Source organism: Aythya marila, assembly GCF_965140915.1.
Source record: "Aythya marila genome assembly, chromosome: 15".
NCBI lineage: Eukaryota > Metazoa > Chordata > Aves > Anseriformes > Anatidae > Aythya > Aythya marila.
Genome location: NC_139056.1, coordinates 5,170,128 through 5,193,097, shown reverse-complemented (window position 1 = coordinate 5,193,097; position 22,970 = coordinate 5,170,128). Strand labels below are relative to the sequence as shown.

Below are 22,970 nucleotides of genomic sequence, written 5' to 3'. Positions count from 1 at the left end.
TATAAGGGTTTTATTTTGCACTGGATTGTCAGCCCTGGCTCGCGAGCCTTATCTCTGTTTCAGTGCTAATCGCTTTCCCCATCGTTCTTATGGCCCCAGCGTGATTCTGCTGGCACCAGAAGCGTGAAACACTTTGCCCATCAACAGTTTTGCCAATAAACTTGCTCAGAGCAGCTGGTCCAACCATATTAGTATTTCATCAGGATCAGCACAAGAGCAGAACACGGTAAAAAATCCTCTGTTGACACGAAGGCCAACGCACGCTCCCAGGCTGGGAGCATCTGCCACAGCAAACCCCCACCGCGGGCCAGGACAACGGCACAGCCACGCGGTGCCACCCAGCCTCTGCTCCCCAAAGGGACAGCAACAAGCACGCTGAAGCCACTCGATGCTGCAGAAGGAAGGCACCTGGGTGTTGGGGAGGCCGGAGGAACCTGGAGCAGCAGCTCGCGTGTGGCCAGGAGACCCAGCTCCGACACTCCGAGCATCACCTCCGAGCCAGGGGCTCTCGCAGCCCGATGTGGCTTTTCTCATCAGTGTAATAAAAGGTGGGAAGGTTTAAACAACAGGCTCAAAGAAAGGCTCAGAAGTGGATAAAAAAAAAAAAAAATATCTCACCAAGAACATTTGTTTTTGAGGCAGCATAAACCCCCCACAGACAGGGACTGGATTTACCTTGCTGTTCGCACCCCTGGAGAACAAGGACTCGTTGGGTAAGATTTTGCTGGCCCCCAGGTAGAACGGGCAGAAAGCTCTCCCCGGCACTCACCGGCAGATGGGACCGTGCAGCCCTTCTGGCCATCAGAGGCCGAGTGCTTCTTGTAGGACTTCTGCTCCGGCATCTCCTCCCTGTATGCCGTGGAGTCAAGGAGGGGAAGCCTGCTCAGGACCGGGGACTGCGGGATGCTGGGCAGCGTCCGGGACTTCCCCAGGAGCGGTCTCTGCAGCTTTCTGTCCAGCGACCTGCAGGGGAGAAAACAGAGGGTAGGTGCATTGCAGCAGGTGGAACTGGAAGCAGGCTGCCTTCAAGGCAGGACCTCCCCTGCAGGACACGGTACGGCCGCTGGACTGACAGCACGCGGCTCCTTCCAGTGCGCAAAGCCGCTGCTATTTCGGCAAAGCCTTCCCCAGTGGGAATTTCTTCCCCAAATTCCCTCCCCAGTGCATTCTAAATAGGATTTGTATCTTCAGCTGCGAGCCACAATCAGCGCTCTGACCATTTAGCACCTCCAACCTAGCCCACCTCAAAACTCACAGTCAGAAGTAAGTAAATAAAACGGAGGGTTCAGGGCTGGAACAATACGGAAAGCTTTTAAGGGAATAAAACCTCCACAGGGCACTGAGTATCATCCAAGCCAGCTGATGCTTTTTGTGGTAGAGAAGCGTTTCCTCCAAAAACCCAGAATAAATCAGTTTTAGGGGGGTGGAGAGAGCCAGGGAGCAGCTCCCTGTTCGCTGAGCTCCATCCCGCAGCATCCCCCAGGGGACAGTCCCCACGTCCCCAGCTGCTGTCCTTGGGGACGGTGCTGGCCCAGGTCACGCTGCTGAGGTCCCACCCAGGGGTGGCAGGGTCTCACCCGCGGCCACCCAGCCCTGTCCCCTCCCTGTCACACCGCACACACCCCGCTGGGCTCCCCGCACACCCCAAGGGGCTCAGCCAAAGGCTCTTCCCAAATCCCATGCTGAATGAGAAGGAACTCTGAATTTCCACCTGAAATTCAGCTCTCAGCCTGGTGGCACCCATTTGTTCTTGTGCCAATATTAACCTTTAGCTTAAATAATTATTTTCCCTCTCCGGTGCTTGCTCCCACGATTAATTTCCATCATACAGCCCTCACATCCCCTTTTTCCCTGTGTTTTTCCAAGCTGATTAAGGAGGCTCTTCCAGTCTCTTCTTACAGAATGAACTTCCCTTCCCTGCGGTTGCTCCCACAGCCCTCCTCTGTGCTCCCTGAGCACCACAAGGGCTGGGGTCGAGGTCCTGGTGCAGACCGTGTGCCCAGCACCCCACCTTCCTGCAGCGCTGAATTTCTCCCATTTCCCCCGAGCGACTCCTCAAGGTGACGCAGGGAGAGCTGATTGTGCAAACGCTCCCGACCCGCGGCGGCTGCCTGTCACGGCTCCATTTGTTACGATATCGTTTTTCACTCCCTTACAAACGTGGCAGCGGTGCCTGCCTGGTGTCAGCATCGGATGTGATTCACGGGAAAGCAGCGACGGCCTCAACCCTTCGGTGACCCTGTGACGGAGCCAGGCAAGGCGCCGAGCTGCAACCACCTCCTGCAGGATGCACAGAAGGCAGGGGCCTCGCAGCCAGGCCTGTATGGGGCACACCAGGAGGTTTACAAAGTGGTGGCGTTGGTTGGATTCACCCTGGATCCACAGGCGATGCCGCCCAGCCCCACGGAGCGGTCACTGAGCGCTGAGGGTTTGGGGACGGCCGCAGGGACGGCACCGCTGGGGCTGCGGAGCGGCACCGTGCCAGCCCTCCGACCCCAACCCTTCCCCCTGCTTCACCTGCACCCACGTGGAAGCGAGCTACGCCGGGAGAGGCGAGAATAGAAGCAGCACCCCGAGCTGTTCCTATTTCAGTAAAACCTACATCGCTCCCACGGTAACACATCGCGCTGGCACAAGACAAAAGGGGTGCAACTTCGCACACTGCCGCGCCGCAGCAACGAGCCCTGGGCTCTGTCCGAGTTCAAAACATTTTCTTTTTTTTTTTTTTTTTTTTCTCCTGGCATGTAAATCTCGGTGCTTTTATAAACGCACCTGCGTAGAGCTCCATCGACTGCAGAGCGGCATTAGCATTTTAAATGCTAACACGACTTTGTGCCCACATTGCCACTCGCCCAGACTGCACGAGGGTAAAAAAGGGAAGAATCCATGCCCTTGGAGGAGATATTTTTAAGCTGCGTAGCTGAAGACAATGATTTATATCGGAAAGAGCAAAGACTCCAGCGGCAGCCAGAAACCTGTTTCCCTCTGAAATCTGACTTGAATTCCCAAGCACAGCCCAGCTCCGTGCACCTTCCACCCCAGGCACGGCCTCGGCAGCAGCTGCCAGCCGGGCCCCGACGCCTTCCCTGCCACCGGGCAGTCACGTTGCACCGACGGATGCTTCCCGAGCAGGCTCCAGAGCTTTGTGTTATCAAGGATGCCACATCCCATTAGTGAAGATCCCTGACGGGAATGTAAAGCTCGATTAGAAAAGCCATAATCAATGCTGTTGCAGCCTATAAATAGCAGCTGTTTGGTGTTTTGGTAGGAAGGAGGGCACGTACTCGAGTCCTGACAAGGGTGGAAAAATCCTTCTGGCTGCACGTGAAAGCTGAGGCAGGAGCCTGGTGATGGCCCCATCGCCCCCAGCTCGCGGCCAGATGGGGAAATGTGACACCAGGCACCAGGGCCAGGTCCCTGTCACCCCCCCGGGACAGCCGCAGGGCACAAGGGGGTGGCACCAGGGTGGGCACAAGCACCAACTGCCCCAGCTTCACCCTCCCTACCTGAGCCCATGGCACCCATGGGCACAGGTGCTGCTTTCCCTGGGCTTTTCCTGAAAGCAAACCAGCCAGCAAGAGGAACCGCTGTGACGAGAAAAAAGAGGCAGAGCACATCTCAAATCGGGGCTGCAGCCAGTGCCCCCCTCCCAGCGATGTCCTTACCGGCGGTGTCCTTACTGGGTGGCTTCTCCAGCGGCTGGAACTGCAGGGAGGGAGAGCGAAAGGGCTGAGCAGAGATAAAGGGGCAGAAAGCAGGTTAATACAAGTCACCCAGGGAAAGCCAGAACCCTGCAAGCAGCACCTGCTTCCCCCCGACCTCTCCTCCCTGTTTGTTTTGGTGTGGAAAAAGCCACTTCCCAGCCTGACCCGGTTTATTTTCATTTTAAAAGAGAGAAGAGAGAGCCCCTGCCTCACCCAGGGAAAGGATGGAGAAATCACCACAGCAGAAAGCCAGCGACATAACAGAGAAAACAAACGGGGGAAAATAACCCCAAGCCACTGCTCACACAATCCCAAATCCGAGTGAACGTCACCGACTCACAGGTCACCTCCAGCACAGCTCCTGGAAGCGTTTGAGTTCGGCGATGCTCCAAAGCCCCCCTGGCCACAGCTCCCAACCCCAGCAGCTCCCGGGCGAAACCCACGAGCTCATTGTCCTCCTCCCAGGGCGCAGAGTCAGACAGTCCCCAAAAACTGGGGACACGAGGACGAGAGCAGGGCACGGAGCAGGGCTGGAGGTGCTGCTTTTCAGCGACTCCCCTGCGTGCTCTGTGTCAATCCATTCCCTAAATCTGTCGTGAAATAGCTTACGAAGCTGAAGGTTTGGGGGAGAACGGTGAGATGAAGCACAGGGGTGAGCCCAGATGAGGGACGGGGACCAGGAGAGCCCAGCTATGGCACGGGGCCCCCAAATCACACCCGTGCAGCAGCGCCTGCTCCTGCTGCACCGGCGCTGCTCAGGCAGCTCCTCCAGCGAGGTGTCACTTAGCAACCCGGCCTCAAAAACCAGCACGGGTTCCAGCTGGATCCAGGAAAGCCAGAGATGCTGCGAGCTGGGAGGAGCAGTCCCCCACCACGATCCTATGCTGGGAGAAACCCAAACCCCTGCAAGCTGCTCCAGGGAAGGGTGCCAGGCACGCGGGTAGCCTCGGAAACCGAAGCCGCAGGAATCGGGAGCAGCGCAGCCTTCACGGGGCATCGGCGTGCTTGGAGAATCACCCGAGTTTGCCCTGAAAACCTCGGCCGTTCTCAGCAGCCCCGTGAGTCACTGCTGCTTTTCCAGCGACCCTGCGAATTGCGAAGCCAGCACGGATGGCTGAGAAATCCACCCTGAAATCCACCCTTCACGCTCAGGAGCACCCACCCCGAGCCGACCTTCTGCTCTCGCCCCACGCTCAGCCCAAGCTACCCAGCCGTCAGCTGCAGCCCCACACCTCACCAGATCCCCCCGGCACATCACACGGAGCCACCGAGACCCCCCAGCACCGCATAGGGCAGGGCAGACCCCTGCCACCCACCCCACGCCGCTCCCCACCACCCCCCAAGGCACCGCTGCCACCTGCCCCCCGCTCCCAAGAGCATCCCTGGAGCAAGAGGAGCTCGGGGGGGCCCGGGGAGGCAGGAGGCACGGCAGGGACCATGCACCATACCCGGTGACATCCTTTGGCTGTTTGGGACCAGCCCGGAGGCAGCAGCAAGCCCTTCTGCTGCCTGAGCCGGGCGCAGTTGGAGGAGCTGAGCCGTGCGGCATCGCTCTCTTCCCAATTCCAGCCAAGCCTCCGCAAAGCTGTCTTCACGCTGCTAAAAGGTAACAAGGGCTGCGGAGCGGAGGATGATAGCTGAAAACAGAGCAGCTTTTATCTGGCTGCGAAGCAGTTTCAAAGCAAAACAGAAAACCAAAACAGTATTCAGCTTACAAGTTCAGGAAGGGGGAAAAAAAAGAAAGGAAAAAAAAAAAAAAAACATGCGAAGCTATAAAAATACCTTTCCCAAGCTCAGCTGCGAGCTGGTAAATATCATGATTTCTACCAGCTGGTTTGCAAAAGCTTCCTCTCCTGCTGTCTCTCCGGAGTGAAGAGCATCGCTCCGGCAGGAGCCATCGCCCAGGCACGGCACAGAGCAGCCCGGGGCTGGGGGCACAGCCACCACCACCACTGCCAACGTCTCCGTTCGGATGGGTACCAAGGACCTCGAGGGTCCTGGGAGGTGCAGGAGCAGAGCTCGCACACCCCGTGTGCCCCAAAACGCCAGGAGGAGCTCAGGGAAACGCTTTGGGAGAGCGGGAGGAAGAGCAATCAGTGCCTCTTGCCTCCTCCAAGCCCAGCCACGCACCAGAAGTGGCCCACCAAAAAAGCACCAATTCCCAAATTGCCCAGAAATTTGCCACTTCCACTGCGTGGGCACCCACCCCCAGCACCGCCACCACCCCCGCTGGGTTTCGCAAAGCCGGTCGACAGGAAAAGACAGCAGCAAGGGCCCAGACGGCCCCTCTCCTTTTTTTCTGGGAAAATACACACGTTGCAGATGAGCAGTTCAGAACCCAAGCACCGTGGCCATGCTTTACAAGGCTTCCATTTCAACGTCTGCTTGTGTGCTGAGTCTGAATGGGAAAATCAAATACTCTGAGGGCCCCTCGTTCGCTCCCAACACGCTGCTGTCTCTCCGTAAAAGCACCACGTACCCCAGCCACGCGCCCCGACGAGATCCCAGCACAGATACACGCTGTCCCTGCCACACTCCAGCAGCCGCAGCCGTCCTCAGAAAAACCCAAAGTCCAAAAACAGACAGTCCCCAGGGCCGGGGAAAGCAGCAGAAACACGGAGGGGGTGTGAAAATTCCCCCAGCTCGCAGAGCTTGCCGTGGTAAGCAGGGAAGGAGGGCAGGAGAAGGTGAAAGCCCGGGCACCTGCAAAGCAGAGCAAGTGCTGAAGGCATCTCGAATGCTCAGCAGGGGAACGCGAAGGGCTCACGGAGAAGAGCAACACAGACAATTATACAGAGTTCTTTGTTTTAAAGAACAAACCTTTCAGGCAGACGCTGCTATTAACGGTTTATCTTTAAAGGCTGGGGAGAGCAGAGATGAGCAGAGGTTGTGTGACCTGCCAAAACCTGGGGCAGAGAAAAATCCTCCCCGTTCCCAGACACGCACGATGCTGAACCACAGCCCTGGCTCCCGCTTTTCTATCATGGCAATTATTCAACTCCTGCTTGTCCTTGAAAAATTTCAGAGACAGAGGCTAATGAAGCGTAGGTAACACGGAGGATGAGCATCCTGGCTGGTACCCTGCAGATAAACACACAGCGGCCCCCCGCACACGTGCCAGCACCTCCTGGGGGGGGACGTGGAGGTAAATCAGCACGGCCACCACCTCCAGCACCCGCTGGCCTCTTCCCACTGACTGCAGGCGGGCAAAAAGCCCCGCAGCAGGAGAAGAGCAGGGCTGTGCACTCACTGCCACCCGGCCCCCCCAGGTGCTCGCCGGCTGCCCGGCCGAGCTCCCGACCCCATCTCAAGCCTCCAGGCACGGGGCTGGCTTCCCCTTGCTGCTCCCAAATCCAAGTCACACAGCAAAGGAGACAAAGGAAGCTGAGATCATCTCGTACAGGAGACTGCTGCTGCTCGCAGACATGGGCGAAACGCTTCAGGCACGAACTCTGAATGCTCCGACGCGGAAAGCTTGGCTCGTTTTAAATCCCCTCGTTTCTGCAGCACGACCGAGCCTTCCAGCGTTTGAGGTTAACAACGGCAAAGCTGGCCTATCTCTACTGACCCCTGGCAAAAAAAAAAAAATAATTATTTGATATTTTGGTCAAAAAACTCATTTCTAAGCACAGGTTTGCGCAGCATATTGTTGGTTTAAAGCTTCCTGGGCACCACGGGGCAGCTGCCTCCCTCCAGAGCCTTTGGCTGTGCTGGGTTTTGTTCTGGAGCACCAGAACGGCAGCGGCGACACCGCCACGGCTGGGAGAGCACCAGCCCAGCCAACAGGGCAGATTTATGACACGTTGCAGTAACACCCCTAAGAAATGGGTTTTGTTTGGTTGGTTTTTAAAGACCGAGTAACAGATGCACCAAGGAGAGGATGCGAAGCCTTCAGCAAGGACGGGGCAATTCCAGCCCAGCAACCACAGACAAAGGCAGAGACAGGTCCGGGGAGGGGAAGCACGTCTGCTGCCCCCGGGGAAAAAAAACGCTCCCCAAAAATCCTCATTTTGAATAAACTCCTGCTCTCTCCACCTCTCTCTGGAAAAGGCTCCTCTGCCATTAGAAGCCAGCGCAGCTGCTTGCTTCAGAGCCTCACAGAGTAGAGCAGGCTGGAGCCGTGCAGGTGGTTTTGTACAAACCAGGGCTCACCAGAGGACAAAACCCCGAGCAGCACAGCACAGCCAGCACCAGAGTCAGAGACGGAGCAGCTCCGGTTGGAAAGGTCCTCGGAGACCATCCAGTGCCACCCCCCTGCCACAGGCAGGGAGCTTCCTCAGCAGAGAGATGGAAACAGCTCCTGGCCCCACAAGTGTGCCTGCTGGAGGGCCAGCAGGGTGGTAGGAATAAATAACATTTATTTTAACGCATTCCTATTGCTCTGTAACCACGGGGGCGCCAGCTGGGGGTGCAGCTCAGAGGAATCCCACACCACACCCCAGGACAGAGTCCTTGCAAAATCTAAATTTTAGCTATTATTTCCTGTAACAGAAAAGCACACTGAAGCTCCCCAATTTTTCATAATAGTGGGTTTGAATGCATAAATAAACGTTACAACAGGTGGGAGTTTGGCCTGTGTAATGAAGGCAGCCACCCAAGCTCCCAGAACACACCAACACCAGCACCGTTCAGGCCCAAAGTTCTCTGCCCTTCCTATTTTAAATGCTCCAAAATCTAATTTTTTTTCCCTTTTTCCCTTTGAAATGTTTCTTCCTGAGTCCAGACATGGGGTGGTCACCCCCTCATGCCCCTCCAAGGGCGCTCAGCACCTGCAGACGGCCACCCACCCCATGCACCTGAACCGAGGCTGCTTCTCCTCTTCTCCCCTGCAGAACCACCCATACGTGACCAAAGCACACCCCAAAGGCTCGAGGCAGCCGGGGGGCTGCGAGCAGGGGGAGCTGGACCCTGCTGAACTCCGCCACGCCGCGCTCCCAGAGGAAGAGGGGGAGAAAATACGATGGGAAAGGGCTCGGGGGTTGAGATAAGGACAGGGAGATGGCTCAACAATTAGCACCAAGGGCAGAACAGAGTCAGCGGAGAGATTAATGTAATTTATTGCCTAGCACTAACAGGCTAGAGCAGCGAGAAACTAAGAGCAAACTGAAAACACCTTCCCACCCCCATCCACTCCCTTCTCCTTGCTCCCCCCAGGCGGTGCAGGGCAGTGGGGGCTGGGGTCAGTACCTGACGCTTCACCTCTGATGCTTCCCCATGGGCACTCTGCCCTGTGCCACGGGGTCTGTCCATCCCCCAGGAGCAAACTGCCCCAGCACGGGTCCCCCACGGGCTGCAGCTCCCCCCAGACCCCCTGCTCCTGCGGGGGCTCTCCATGGGCTGCGGCGTGGAGATCTGCTCCGTGTGGGACCCATGGGTGCAGGGGGACTCCTGCCCCTCCATCACCCACCTTGGTGCCTCTGGGACTGCTTCTTTCTGTATTCTCCTGCTCCTCTCTCCCAGCTGCTCTCGCACAGCACTGTTTTTTCTCTTTTAACCCTTCCCCAAACCTGTCCTCGCAGAGGCACAACCAGCGCTCTGCACAGCTCAGCAGCGGGTCCCTTGTGGGACCTCCCTAACACAGGCAGCTTCTCTCTATAGGGCCAAGTTAGCATCTTCTCCAACTGCCTGAGGCAATCTCTAGGCTCCCGCTACCAAAATCTCACCCCAGAAGCCCAAACACAGCCAGGTAAAACAGGGACACAGCCCTGCCCGCAACCTTCCCCTCGCCAGCCGCCGCTGGGATCAGAAGCCGCTCGCGCTCGCATCCTTCCCCGCGCAGCCCCCGGTGTGTGCTGCCGGTGCCTCTGTTTCCTACCTGCACACCCACCCGGCTGTGACTCAGTGCCAAAACAGCGGGGGAATGAGGCATCAAACAGTCTTTCTAGCAACCGTGACTCACAGGCCGAGGCTGGCTGCCGGAGTTTTCTGCAGCCGTGCGACGTGTGTAATTCTCCTTAATACCGGTACGACTTCCTCTTCCTCCCGCTGGGCCACCCAGCTATCACTCCCAAATAAAGGATGACTACCCCTTTTCTGCCTAATCCAGGCAAAGATGAGCTTCGGCGCGTGCAGAAGGCACTCAACCTCATCTCCTGGGCTGGCACTGGGCTTTAAACGGAGCTCAGGAGCCAGGCGTGGAGGAGGAAACCCCACCGCTGGGATGTGGGTGGGACACGGCCCCCAGACCCAAAAGGGGGATGCTGAGAGCACAGAGGGGCTTCTCCAGCCTGTCTGAAGCAGCAAGCCTGAAGTGCCCAGGCAGCTCAGGCACCCACGTGCATGCGATTTGGTGGGAGACATCACGACAGGACATGAAGAGGGGCAGCCAGCAGCCCCCCGGGTAGGCAGGCAGCGGGGAGCCACGGCACACCGGGGGGCCCTGTGCAAGGGCAGGCTCACTGGGACGAGAGATTTCTTCTCCACTCTGCTCCCCAAACCCCTCCTTCTATGGCACAGCCACAGCAATACAAACAAGAGGGAAAAAGGCTCTGAGAGCAAAGCCAAAAAAACACCTCTAGGTTCACCACGCAGAGCCCAGGCAGCTCACCCCAAAAACTGCCACCAAGGTCCCCAGCAGCGCCCCGCTGCCCTGTGCTGCCGCCAGCACCTTCAGCTCGGTCCCCTTCAGCGCTGCTGCCTGCTCTTACACGGCCACGCAGGGGCTAAGTCGTAAAGATGCTGAGTGTCCGCCGCTAACTTTAACAGGATTAACTTCTGCCAAGCAGGCTGGGGCTCTGAGTCACCGACACGGGATTTAGGACTATTTCCAGCTTGGCCTGGTTCAGCACCCGCATAAAGCAGCTCCATGCATCAGCAGCGGACACGTGCATTAATTTTTTATTTTCTTTTTTTTTTTTTTTATTTATTCTTTTATGTAGGTTACAGTGATCCGTTGCAGCAAAAATGCAAATACACGCACCCACACACATTTTTCTGCTGGCCTCTCCGCAGGCGAGGTGGGTGTCAGAGCTGGGAGAGCAGCGAGGTCTCGCACACAGCTGCCACAAACACTTTTCTTGAGTGTCAGGTGGAAACTTCTTGCTCAGCCTACAACACAACTTCGAAACTTTCAAGCTCCTGACTTGCTTTCTCTTTTAAAAGACATCTCTCTTTCCATATAGAGCGGTTATTTGGAAGCAGGAACATTTCTCTAAGTGTGTCGACATCCATCAAGCTACCAGCTGTTGGACCAGACCTTCGGTGCCCCACAGCGATGCCCTTTGGGGAAGTTTTACCCAAAATTCAAAGCCTGCAGCCCCCAGAGCCATACCCCACGTGTCGTGGCTCTGCAACACCCCCCAGGGCAGTACCAGCGATGGGGACTCTTGCAGGGCTCGGCCACAAGCCCGAGGTAGAAGACCTGCTTCCATTTTTACCCATCTACCTTATGCCCTGAGCAGCTGGCACGGGATTTTGTTCCTTCAGCGCAGTTTTCCAGCCCCAAACTTGCCAGTTCCTCCTCTTCCCCATCACGACCACATGCCTGAACACAGACTCGCTGCCAGAGCTGAAGAGATATTTTTAAATACCCGAAAACAAGCGAGCACAATCCTGCCAGGAAAACATTGCCCACCCCGCCCCCCCAGCCTGGTAGCACCGCATTCGGGTCCAGACCAACTTCGGTGGTGTCCTCGAGAAACCAGCCAAACCCCAGCAGCTCCACCAAATGGTGCTGGATCCTCTCTGTCCCAGGAGGGCTGCAGGTCCCCGCTGCTAACCAGCAGCCTGGAGAGGTGCCCGCCTGCCTCCAAAGCCTCCACCTTGTCCTGGAGCCCACACCATGCGCAGCGAGGCCATCCTCTCAGCTCGGTTACAAGACCGACTCCTTCATCAATCTGCTGGTCCACTTTCAACAGCTTTAGGGACTTGACATCAAGTGTCCAGCCCTTTCTGTTTAAAGATACCTACATGAAGATGAGCTATTCCATATAGCATATCTTTTCCTTTTGTTACTCCACCGTGCCAGACACGGAGCAGCAGGCGCGAGCACACCGATGGTGGTGCTGGGAGATGAAGCGAAGAACCAAACCCCACAGCCCAGCGAGCAGCCCCAGCCCCGTCCCCTCCTGCCTCTGCCCGAGCCCATGGGCACCTGCACCCAGTGCTGTGGCCTCGGAGGGCAGGGAAATCCACCCCGAGACAATCCAGGCCCTCGTCCTGCAGAAACCAGCACAGCTCCAAAGGAGCATTTGGCTCATTTATCAAAATTCCGACTAGATTGCAAAAATTGCGACTAGATCACAATAAATCAGCTCTGGCTGACGTGTTTATGCTCATCACAAGCACCAGGAGAAGCTGCCTGCTGAGGACACTGATCCCCAGCTGGTCACAGCGCCTGGCTCTCCACTCCTACAGATCTTACCATCCCTTTGGTTCGGCAAAGAGGGCACCGGTGCCACAGCACCACAGCAGAGCATCCACCCTCCTGCCGAGCACCGCCGGCAAGTCTGGGGCTGCAAAAGCCTCCTGCTGGGATAGCAGAAGGTGCAAATTGTGACACAGGTCACGGCAGAGCAGGAGGGCACAGGGAGGCTGAAGAGCACCTGCGAGCATTTTGGCCACGCGTTTGGCCAGGACCGCCTGAACGTGGGGAAAGACAACGCGGCTGCTGTGTTGGTGATCTGTTCTGCGCACCAGTTCAAGCCCTGCTGACTTAAAACACAAATTCCCAAATCCAGCAGACTTATTCAACCCACCACGTACACACTGCTTTATCTGTGGGCGTCGTTTCAAAATGCAGGCATATTACTTAATACCACAACTACACACCTGCTGATATCTTTTGGGCCCTACGAGAATGAGTGGGACCGCTATATTTAGAATTTAATAATTCCAGTTAGTGCACCCTCTGAGCCGAGGACCTGCCAGAGATTGTTTGCTGTGGTCCCAGTGGGCACCACAGCTTTGGCAAGCCCGGTGGCCCTGAATCACACAGAGCTGGGGCAGAGCGCTGATGGGGTCTGGTAGACCTCGAGCTTCGGAGTCTGGAGCTCAGGGTCTCCTTGTTCAGGATCTCCTTTGCATGAAGAAAAGAAGTAGCTTTGGTGTAAAGTGACTGATTTCAAGAGCTTCAATCAATGCTAATTTTTCCTTCCATCACCAGCCACACGCAATCACGGAACAGGCGCAGAGCCGGCAGGAGCACGCAGACACCGCGTCGCCGGAGGAGCTGGGAGCATCGGGAACGTCACCGTGCCACCCAGGGGTGCTGCCACACACGGCACAGGAAGGAGCAGGGACAGCACAGCTCCCTGCAGCTGGAGCTCAGCCGTGCTGGGGCCACGGGGGCACGCGGGGAAACTTCTGCTGGTGGGAACGCCGCCCTCCAGCCTAGGGAGCAGAGCTCTGCCACGCAGCACCCTGAGAGCCACGAGCACCACGGGTGCGGCCACACCTGTGTGATGGGGAAGTGCAGTGCTCGCACGTTCACACCCAGAAATAACCCAGAAATTTGGTACACAAGCAATGCGCTGGCAGTGCCATTTCGTGGTTAACAGCCTGGAGCTGGCAATGCACCGTGACATCTCCCTTCGCATGGGAAACCACCCAGCTCCCCACAAAGCACCGGGTCCAGGACGATAGCACCCTGTGCACAGCTGATGACAGGATACGGGGCCCCAGGAGCATCACCTCATGTCCCTCCTGCCTGGCAGAGGCAGGGACGTGGCACACACTCACTCTCCATGAGGCATTCAGCTGCACGCCAGCAATTCCTGGGGACGCATGCACTTGGCAGCACCCGCAGACCCAACCTTCCCCACAGGTGCTCTGCACTGGCACAGGTAAACCTGGGGTTGCACCTTCCAGCTCCGGCACTGAGCTGCCCTCCCCCAGCACAGGGCTGAGGAGGAGGAGGACAAAGCGCCCAGCTCAGCCACAAATGTCTCTGTGCTTTAGGAGAAAATGTGCCGTGCTCCAAGCGAGCCAAGAGGCGACTGTCCCTGTGAGCATGAAGCAGGGAGAAAGCACCAGCATGGCACACCTCGCCGCCTCTGTGGTGCCTCGGAGAGCAGCAGGAGGGGACAAGCACCAGCTCACCAACTCCTTAATGTCCTCCACAGGGCACAAGAATCTCAGAAACCAGGGCAGAAGGTGAGTGGATACCTCGGAGCTGTTTTTCCCACATCAGCCCCACCTGGTGCAGGTTCGGTTCTGCCTCAGCTGGCACACGGGGACAGCAGAGGCAGCAGGAACCGGCACCAGCTCCGCGTGCCAGCTCAGGCACCGGCCACAAACCACAAACACAACCCCGACCGTGCTGCCGACAGAGCACAGCTTCTGCCCCACACAGAGGGGCTGGGGGCAGCCAGAGGAGCCCCCCACATCACCCCATCCCCGAGCAAACCTGGAGGGGCTCGGGCAGGGCAGCCAGCGCACACGCTTCCAACTCCACCTGCGAGGCAACCTGTTGCTGTCCGTGCAGTCGGGGGTTCTGCATGCGACAGAGCGAGAGGCAGAGGAAGGAAAGGGGGGATCACGGCGCGTAACCTTGCCACCACAACGAGGGAATGGGCACAACGCAAAGCCAGAGACAGGAGCAAGCAGGGATACGTGCAGGCAGTCACACAGCAGACACCCGAGACACACCGCCGACACCTCAGACGTGCCCTGGGCAGGGACACGGACACCAGGGCGCCGCGCCTGCCACTGCCATCCCCAGGCAACAAGCCCTGCAGGGTCTGGCACCACAGGCAGCACCGAGACACCGCTTGCAAAGCTCCTGGCTCGTCCCCAGCCCCAGGTGACGGGAGATGGCAAGAGAACGCAGAGTACCAAGGGCTGTACCTCCCACCCCCCGCCCCGGCTGCGTGCAGCCGCACCAGGACAGAGGGGCCGCCGCCACCCCGTACCTGCACTCGGTGACACTACAGCAGCAGCTCCCGCTGCGCCGGCCCCGCCGCTCGGAGCGCAGCTCCGTCCTCGACTTCCTCAGGCTGAAGTACTCCGTCAGCTTCCCGAACGAAGCCATGGCCCCCGCCACCTCCGAGCGCGCGCCCGCCTGCAGCCGTGGGCACCGGTCCCACCGCACGCTCACGCATGCTACGCTCTCGCTACCCCGCGCGCTCCATCAGCTGCAGGAGCAGGAAAGGAGAGCTGCGGGTCCGGGAGGGAGCACGAGGCCAGCCAGGAGCCACTTGTTGGACCGTCCACGGCGTGCTTCACGGCGAGCCCTTGAGTTTCGAGGTGAGGACGCCCTGCCTGAAGAGCCGTTCGCGGGCACCAGGCTGCACAACAGCAGCTCGGGTCGGCACGCTTATTTGTTGTAATGTTGCAGCTGCTGCAGAGCTGAGTTAAGAAGGAGGGGAAAAAAATAATAATAATGCCCTCTGGAAAGGATCCCTTGGTGGTGGTGGCACACGTCTGCGAGCCCCCGTGGCAAGCCGATGCTCAGCATGCGCACACAGGATGAGGGAGCCAGTCCTCAGCTGGGTGAGGGGAAGGATGCTGTCCGGATCAGCAGCAGGCGAGGAGAGACCCTGAGAAATCAGCTGTTGAGATGAATTTCCAGGGAATCTGTTCTTATGGCACACAGAGACCAGCACAGGAGGCGGAGAGCATCCCTGCTCGCTCTTCTTGCTGCTATTCAGAGTTTACCAGCTCTCCTCCCTCCCTGTTTTCTAATGCAAAAGGCATCGCTCTGCCTCCTGTAGCACCTACCTAACATGATTTTCCAGCTTGTCACCGAACACCTAAGCACGAGGAGAGGGACAGACATTTAAAACGAGCAGGTCTGATCCATCTAGAGGTCACCTACGGGCTCTGCTCCAGCACAAAGCATTTCTACAGCAGGCAGCAGATAGAGGGATGCTGCGGACCTGGAGGGAAATCCTGCTCCCAAACCTCCCCTCGTCAGGAGGGCTCATCTCTGCATCCTCAGTGCCTGTTGCCGCCTGGGTGGAGGAGAAGGAAAAAGGGCTTCAAAAGCTCGCTCCAGCCTCACCAACCACACCAGATCAGGTCAGCGAAGTGTGTCCAGAGGAAAGGGAATTGCTGGTAACCCCCAGCCATGCCAGAGACCCTCGAGGAAGCAGCAAAGAAAGCTGGTATTAACTCAGCAGTAGATCAGCAAGCTACCTTCACCTCCTCTTGATCCCAGCCTTGTGGAGGCCATGTTCAAAAAAAACAAACAAAAAATCATTCACTGCTATTTCCCCGCTCGGAGCCGTCCGCTGCGACCAGCCTGCTTGCGACGAGGGGCGACCAGCCGCTGCCGACAGCCTGCTGCTGCGTGCCTTCCCGAACCCCGCGTCCTTCCTCCCTCCTCATCTTCCTCTCCCTGCCGGCTCCTTCGCTTCCCGCTCCGAATTAAAAGCGGGAGCAGCGGGGTACGCCCCGCCGAGCCCCACCGCCCGCCGTCACCTGCGGCCGCCCCCGCTCGCGGGTCTCCCCGCGCCTGTCAGCAGCAGCCTGCAGTTTTTTGGGGAGGGGGGGGGGGATTTAATTTGTTTGAACCGTCCCCGCACCTCCCTCCCCGCTCCGGGAGCTGACGTTTAGCCCGGCCAAGCAGAGCGGCAGCCCCGCAAAGCTGAGCGCAAAGCGGTGGGCGCAGCAGCGCCCGGTGATGCTCGGCGGGGCCCCGTGGCCGTGCCCGGTCCCCTCCCTCCCTCCCTCCATCCCCCCCCCAGCACCCCTCGCCGCCCACCTTCTCACTGCGAGGGGCTCCACCGCTGCCAGGGGAGGCTGAGGGGGGGCGGAGGGGGCGCAGGGTGCTCCCCAAAAATCAATCCGTTGGCGGAGAGCGGGGCGAGGCAGGGCATCGGCTCGCTCAGCGCACGGCTCGCCCGTACCGCTGTCGCCCCGGCTCTCTTATCGGCTCCCCGTTAGCATCCGCAGAGAAACGGGAGACGTCAAAGGAGGTCAGCGGGGCGGGGGGGGGGCAGCGGAAAAGCAGCTGGGGGGGACCAGGCAAACGGGGGGGGCAGGAGGGGGCAGCTCCACTCCTGCGCTCAGGGCGCGCGGTGCCGGCGGAGCTGGGATTCGGGGCGCACGGGTGCCCTTGGAGGAGGGCGGCGGGTACCTGGCAGGGACGGTGACATCGCTCACATCGCTCACATCGTCTGAGCCCTGCTGAGGCCACCGGAGAGGGCGGTGGGACCGGGAGAAGCGGAGAGGAAGGGGGGGGAACAAAGCTGAGCAAGGTTCATTTAAATGCCTCTTTTCCCTTCCTCCACAGCACCCGATGGGAGGGCAGAGGAGCGCGAGACCCTCCTCCGAGGGCTGCTTCAGGCACTGCCTTGCAAATGGCACTGCTCGCTTTGCATTTGCTTTGCAAAGGGCCAAAGCAGCATTGTTTTGGGGACAAAAGGGCAATTTGGAGGACTGTAGAAAAAGCCCAGGCTCCAAGGAGCAAGGCAGCACCCGGCTGGGCAGGGGACACCCCGGTGCCTGCGCACAGCCCCCAGCCCTGTGGGCCCCCTCCCAGGCCTCCTGCAAGGCTTCACCTGAGGAGCCCGGCAGCGCTGGCACTAGAAAAGTGACCAAGAGGAAGCCGGGGCTTTATAAAACCCCGTGTCCAGGGCAAGGTGCCAAGGTCTGAAAGTTCAGAGCCGGGAAACTCCACAGACACCTCCGACACTGATCCCGGGGTGAGCGCCCTGCCAGCACATCCCACTGCCCACCCCACACCCAGCACGGGGCAGCAGCTCCCACATCTCTCCTCCATCCTTGGAGTCTCCGAGGTCCCTCGGGCCGAGGGAAGGCGGTTTCCTACCCTGCAAGGCAGAGGAACAGCCCTCAGAGCCTGCTCAGGGAACAACGTGGTCAGCCCCTTGGGACGGGGCTGTTGCAGCCGCCTGTCTCCCAGCGGAGTTGTGCTCCTTTTATTAAGCAGAGGCGACCTGCTGAGCTACTGCTGAAGTCTCTCTCATTTCACATTAGCAAGCTGCTGTGCTGGGGTTTGCAGCCTTGTACTCAGCGATGCGAAAGTCAGCTTCCCACTTCCATTTAACAGGGGAATGAAAAACTTTAAATGAGAGCGTAGTTAAGTTTGCAGGGGACAGAAGCTGATGGGTTTGGTTTTGGTTTTAAAGAGCTGCGGAGGAGACACTGGGTAAAGCTGAAATCAAAACCCATACAGCACTGGGACTTTGGGCTGTGGTGATGCCAGCCTCTACCACATGCACCCTAATGCCTGTGCACGGCGATCCCCAAAACATTTTTTACAAGCATCTCACAATTTTGTCTGCAGACAAGCTGGAGGGGAAAAAAAAATACAAAAAACAAGCCACTTGTCCAGGTCCATCTCACACACTCCTGGGCACGTGCTCATCAGGGCAACAGAGACCAGGATTTCCCAGTTTAAAGTCCCCAGTTTAAACAAGGCGAAGGCACGGGAACCGAAGGCATGGGAACCAGCACAAGTCCCAGCTTGCAAACAACCACACCGGAGCATTTTTCAGGCAGAAATCCTAACAGCTACCTCGCAGGAGCCTGAAACGCCACCACACTTGGCATGCCCAGCTGCAGGGGCATGGAAAGCATCTCTGCTGGGCCCCCTTCTCCACCAGCCACCGGGGAGGTGGCTTCTGCACCACCCCGGCGAGCGTCCTCGCAGCCGAGCGCCACCGCGCTCCCGAGCCCCGGGCACACAAACCATCCCCGGCTGCTTCGCTGTTTCCCTGGGCAACTTTTACTCCGAGAGCTCTTCTCAGCAGTGGCGAGGCACAAGCAGGGAAGGAGGGAAAGGGCATTATTCAAAGAGAGCTGACAGCTTTATCTGCGCCTGCAGCACCAGAGGGCTCCAGCCCCGTCTCTCCAGGGCTTTGGTTTCACGCCGCCACGCCGAGACCACTCGGCACGAGGCACAGACAGCTGCCCTCCGAGCCGTGTCCTGAAGAGCCAGGCAGCAGCCAGAAGGCAGCTGATGCCGACCCCATCGCTCCTTCTCCATCTGCACCCCTTTTAGCAGCTCGTCCCTCCCCTGAGGACAGCATTAACATGGACCAGGTGATGCTCACAAGTGCACCAGGCTGGATCGGAGGATTTCTCAAGAAGCTTTCTGCCAGTGCCGGCTGGGGAAGGACCAGGACAGTGCCTGGCTTCTCTGAATTATCTGGGAAACCCACTGAAAGCACCACAGGGGCTTCAAGGAGTTTTGCACAAGAGTTTTCTGACGTGCTAAATGCTGGCCACTAAGGTCAGGCTTCCCATCAAACCCCACAGGACTGAATTAAGCCGTTAATGGAGAATTTTGATAATCACATTTTTTTTTTGGAGGGCAAGGTAAGCTCTGAATCTTGTAAGTAAACACTTGGGGTTTAGGCAATAAAACTGTTCCGCCCTCCTTCTGAGAACACCCAGTGACTGAGCCACCATTCTTCACATCCAATTAATCCTGTGTACCACAGTGCCATCAAACGCTGCAGAACAGTTGAAACTATGCGCAGAACACATTAATTCACGAGACGAACAAAGCCAGATATCACCATGCGCACAGAGAAGCGTGTTAAACGCAAACATGAAGCGATTGAAGAAGTAAACGCTCAAAAGACTGCTAGCAAGTACTAAACGTCCCCCTGTTAAATGCACACACACACTCTCATCCCTACTAAAACACCGCATTGCAAAGTTCTCCAAGAGCTTACCAAGGCCCCAAGTCATTTGGGCCTTTGGGAGCTGAAAATATTTCTGCAAGCACCCTACGTGCAGCTGGACCAGCGGACAGATTCAGCACGATGCAGGGCACCATGCAGAAACCACACAAAGTGAGAACACAACAGGGCAGCCCTGGGACTGCCACGCGCTTCCTGGCGGGGCCGTAAAGCCCTGTGGAAGCACTGCACTTCCACACAGTCGTAATAAAAAGCTAAGTATGTGAGAGGCGCTATAATTTCAGGCTAACTAGGCACTTTTCTTTAATTGTCAGTTCTATTGCATTACACACAAATTTCAGTGCCGATACCTAGCATAAAGCAGCCACGTCAATTTACTAATTTGCCTGGCGTATTGCTGCGTTAGAACTCATTTAGTACAATTACTCCGACTCCAGCAGCAAATCCAGATGTGCTGCCCGAGTTACAGCTAAAATATCCTCCTTCTCGTGAACAGCGTTCAACTCCATAGGGAGAGACTTCAAAGACTTTTTCTGGTAAATTTGGGCCACTTTTGGGTGCACGAAGCATGGTGGAGAGGACATGAACCCCATTAGGGAGTTCGGATGCACTGCAGCACCCTATAGCTAAAAGCCCCCCAGGGGCTGGCAGCACCCTGCTTGCCTCGGTACCCAGCTCCTCGCCCCACAGGGCGATGCGCACGGTGGTGCAAGCGAGTATTTGATGCTGAACTTCTCAAAATTCAGCACCTGGGAGGCAGAGGCATGGCCACCAGCAAAGGGCAGTTGGGTTGGTCCCACACCTGGGTAGGAATTACCGAGTTATTTCATCCTGCTTCGAAAGCTTCTCCCCGCACACAGCACTGCACGGTTAAATGGAAGCGCATGCAGGGCCGATTACCTCCCAAAGCACAGACATCCCTTGAGTCTGCTCCTTGAAGATGGCACACAAAAACCTGGCTCAGGCTTGCAGGGGAAAGATAAGGAGAGGAAAAAGCAGACCGTGGCACAGCCAGCTGAAAGAGCGGCAGGGGTTTTTGCATGCTTGCGAAGAGAAAAAAAAGAGAAAATTAGTCAGTCTCTCCCAAACATGATGGTTTGCTGAGTTCAGAAGGACTACAGAGAGCATAAAACATCAGCGGTGATGTGATGGGAGGAGACACAGCAAAAGGAGAGGGAAAGGCAGAATAACCTTAGGGTGCTGGAGCTGGCAGAGGTATCTCACAGCCACACCGTGCCCAGCAGACATGGGAATCACAGCTCTGACCCCGCCACCCAACGCTGGCTCTGTTCCTTCACACTGAAACCCCCAGGCTCTCTCTGACCGGGGCATAAAGGGGATATCCCATCCCCATGTCCTCAGCCAGCCTGGCAACAGACACAGCTCAGCACATCCCCAAACAGCTGTTCTTTTTCCCTAAAAAAAGCCCTAGCAAAACCCCAAGCAAAAATTGGAAAACCTGTTAACGTGAGCAAGGATTTCCGAAAATAGCAAGGAGAAAATTTCTTGTAATTACAGCACGGCAAACGTCATCTATCTTTATACTAACGATCAATATCTGCCCCAAAGCCCGGGGCTGGGCAGGAGGAGGTGCTGGGAGAGCACCAGAGCACAGATCCCCCCAGGAGCGTGGTGTTCAGTGCCATCCAGCTCCATCCTTCACCCTGCTCTCCTTGCTGACCACCTCCCGGTGTGCCTGTGACCAACAGATGCCACCCGGGCCATGCCAGGCTTCAGGTGACCTCCTGGAGCCCAGGGGCTGCCGAGGGAATTGCCAAAAACACAGTTAGCTGCCCAGCCAGGGAGGGCACCACCACGCGGAGCACAGCCAGCAGGATGAGCTCCCGGGACTGTCCAGGGCCAGGCAGGCAGCGGGGGAACAGGCACCCCCACCCCGAGGAAGGATGTTTTTATTTTCAGCCTCCTTCTTCTCTCCTTTCACCCAGTAATTGTCCCATTTCTGCGTCAAAACAGTCTATTAAAATCTCAGCTTCTTTCCCAAACAATGGATTATCGTAATCCTCTTACTCCACAGAGCCGGCCATGCCTCTTGCAGTCGACGATTGCAAACTTTCACGCCTGGAGTCAAATTTTAACTTTTCATGTCAGAACTTGGAGCAGCACAATCACCAGATAGATGTTGGATTTACTCAGCGTACGGCTTTTCGTTCAAATTAAGCTGAACGATTTCCCCGCAGGTCATAGCAATTTAATTAAAATAAAGCAAAAACAAACCTCTAAAACTTCCAAAATGCTAGTTGTAAAATTAAAACCTCCAGGACTGCCAAGCAGAGCACAGAACCTAAATAACATCCAAGGGAACAGAAACGCTCCAGCCTGCTTCAATAAAAAAGCTGACAAGCTGGATCGCACCCCGCGGAAGAAATACTGAAAGCCACCACCAGGCAGACTGAAGACAAGGAGGCAGATGCTCACCACTGCCAAGATAACTTTATGGGCAGGGGTTTGCTTTTATTTCGAGGACTTCACACCCCAGGCAGGAGTTGTTCCCATAAGCTGCGGCTTAGGGAAGGGAGCAGCTCTTAGGAATACCCTGGTGAGGCCATGCTTTGCCGCAGGGGTGGCACCAACAGGCAGGGTGGCAGAGGGTCCAGAACCACAGCCCCCTTCACACCAATGGGACAGACAAAAAAAAAGCCCACAGCAAGTGCTGTGCACAGCAGCTGGGCAATTCTGCTCACCAGGCTGATGTGGAGAGGTTGGGCTGTGCGGAGCTGGGGAACAGCCACCAGGCAGAAGACAGGGCGCACCTCTCACTGCAAAGCTCCAGCAACTTCAGAACTGGGCCTTCCTCACCAGCTGCCGCTGGAGAGGAGCTGGTGGAGCACGAGGCGCAGCTCCCCGTGCCAAAAACCCAAATACCAGCACTGCTTCCCCCACAGCGGGCTCCTCGGCACATCTCCCGTGGGCCATCGCACGCGCAGCCCCCACGCAGCCCACCCCTCCCAACAGCCCAGATGGGGGAGCAGCAGCGTTACCTGCGGGCCAGGAGCACCTCACCACCCCGGTCAGCATCCAGCAGGTCCCCACACTGCAGCACGGCCTCGCCAGCACCCACAGCCCCCAGCCGGCACCCCTGGGGCAGGGCCCTGCGCTCCCTCGCCACCCGCCGCTTGTGCAGGCGGTACGTGGGAGCTGTGGGGGGCACCATGGCTGAGAGCTCCCCGATTCCTCCTCGGCTCCAAGCTCCCTGACCTCGCTGAGCGAAGGAACTGGGGCAGGGAACAGGCCCCAGCCTCAGGGGATTGCCCTGGACGTCACTGCCCCGGGGCGGGCAGGGCTGGCGGTGCAGCTGGGTTGTGCAACGCCCGGTTACGATCGGATACGCACCATCCTGTGGGCCCCAGGCACAGCCAAGGTGCTGCTCTCCCTCTCCGGAGGGTCCCAGGTCTCTGTGGGCTCCTTACCTGCTGTGTGACCTCCCCAGAACCCAGCAGCTTCTCCCACCAAGGGCTGTCCTTGCTTTGGGTGCTTGGGAGAGGTTCCCCAGCTGGGGCACCTCATTGCTCCGCTGTCACCTCAACTGCCGGGCCCTCACCAAGCCCATGGCAACCTCCACAGACAGTGCAGGCAGCAACTGGCTCTGTGTGCCCCAGACCCACTCCCACACACACCAGCAGGCACACAGGGAAAAACCCATCGCACCCAAAAATCCTGGGAGAAGTTCTGGGAAAAGAAGTCAGGAGCACCAAAA

The 22,970-nt window shown here is 57.6% G+C and overlaps 1 protein-coding gene across 1 annotated transcript in view; it reads right to left on the bottom strand.

Annotated features, from left to right (window-relative positions):
* The window catches only part of LOC309884002 (ankyrin repeat and fibronectin type-III domain-containing protein 1-like), a gene marked incomplete at its 5' end in the record, with an annotated part of 153,051 nt that extends 130,624 nt beyond the window's left edge, over nt 1-22,427 (bottom strand). The window contains 2 exons of the mRNA XM_082772613.1: nt 770-963; nt 22,255-22,427. Of these exons, the coding sequence (XP_082628739.1) occupies nt 770-963; nt 22,255-22,427 (367 nt within the window). The remainder of the gene's footprint in view (nt 1-769; nt 964-22,254) is intronic.
* Between the last annotated feature and the right edge of the window lie 543 nt (nt 22,428-22,970).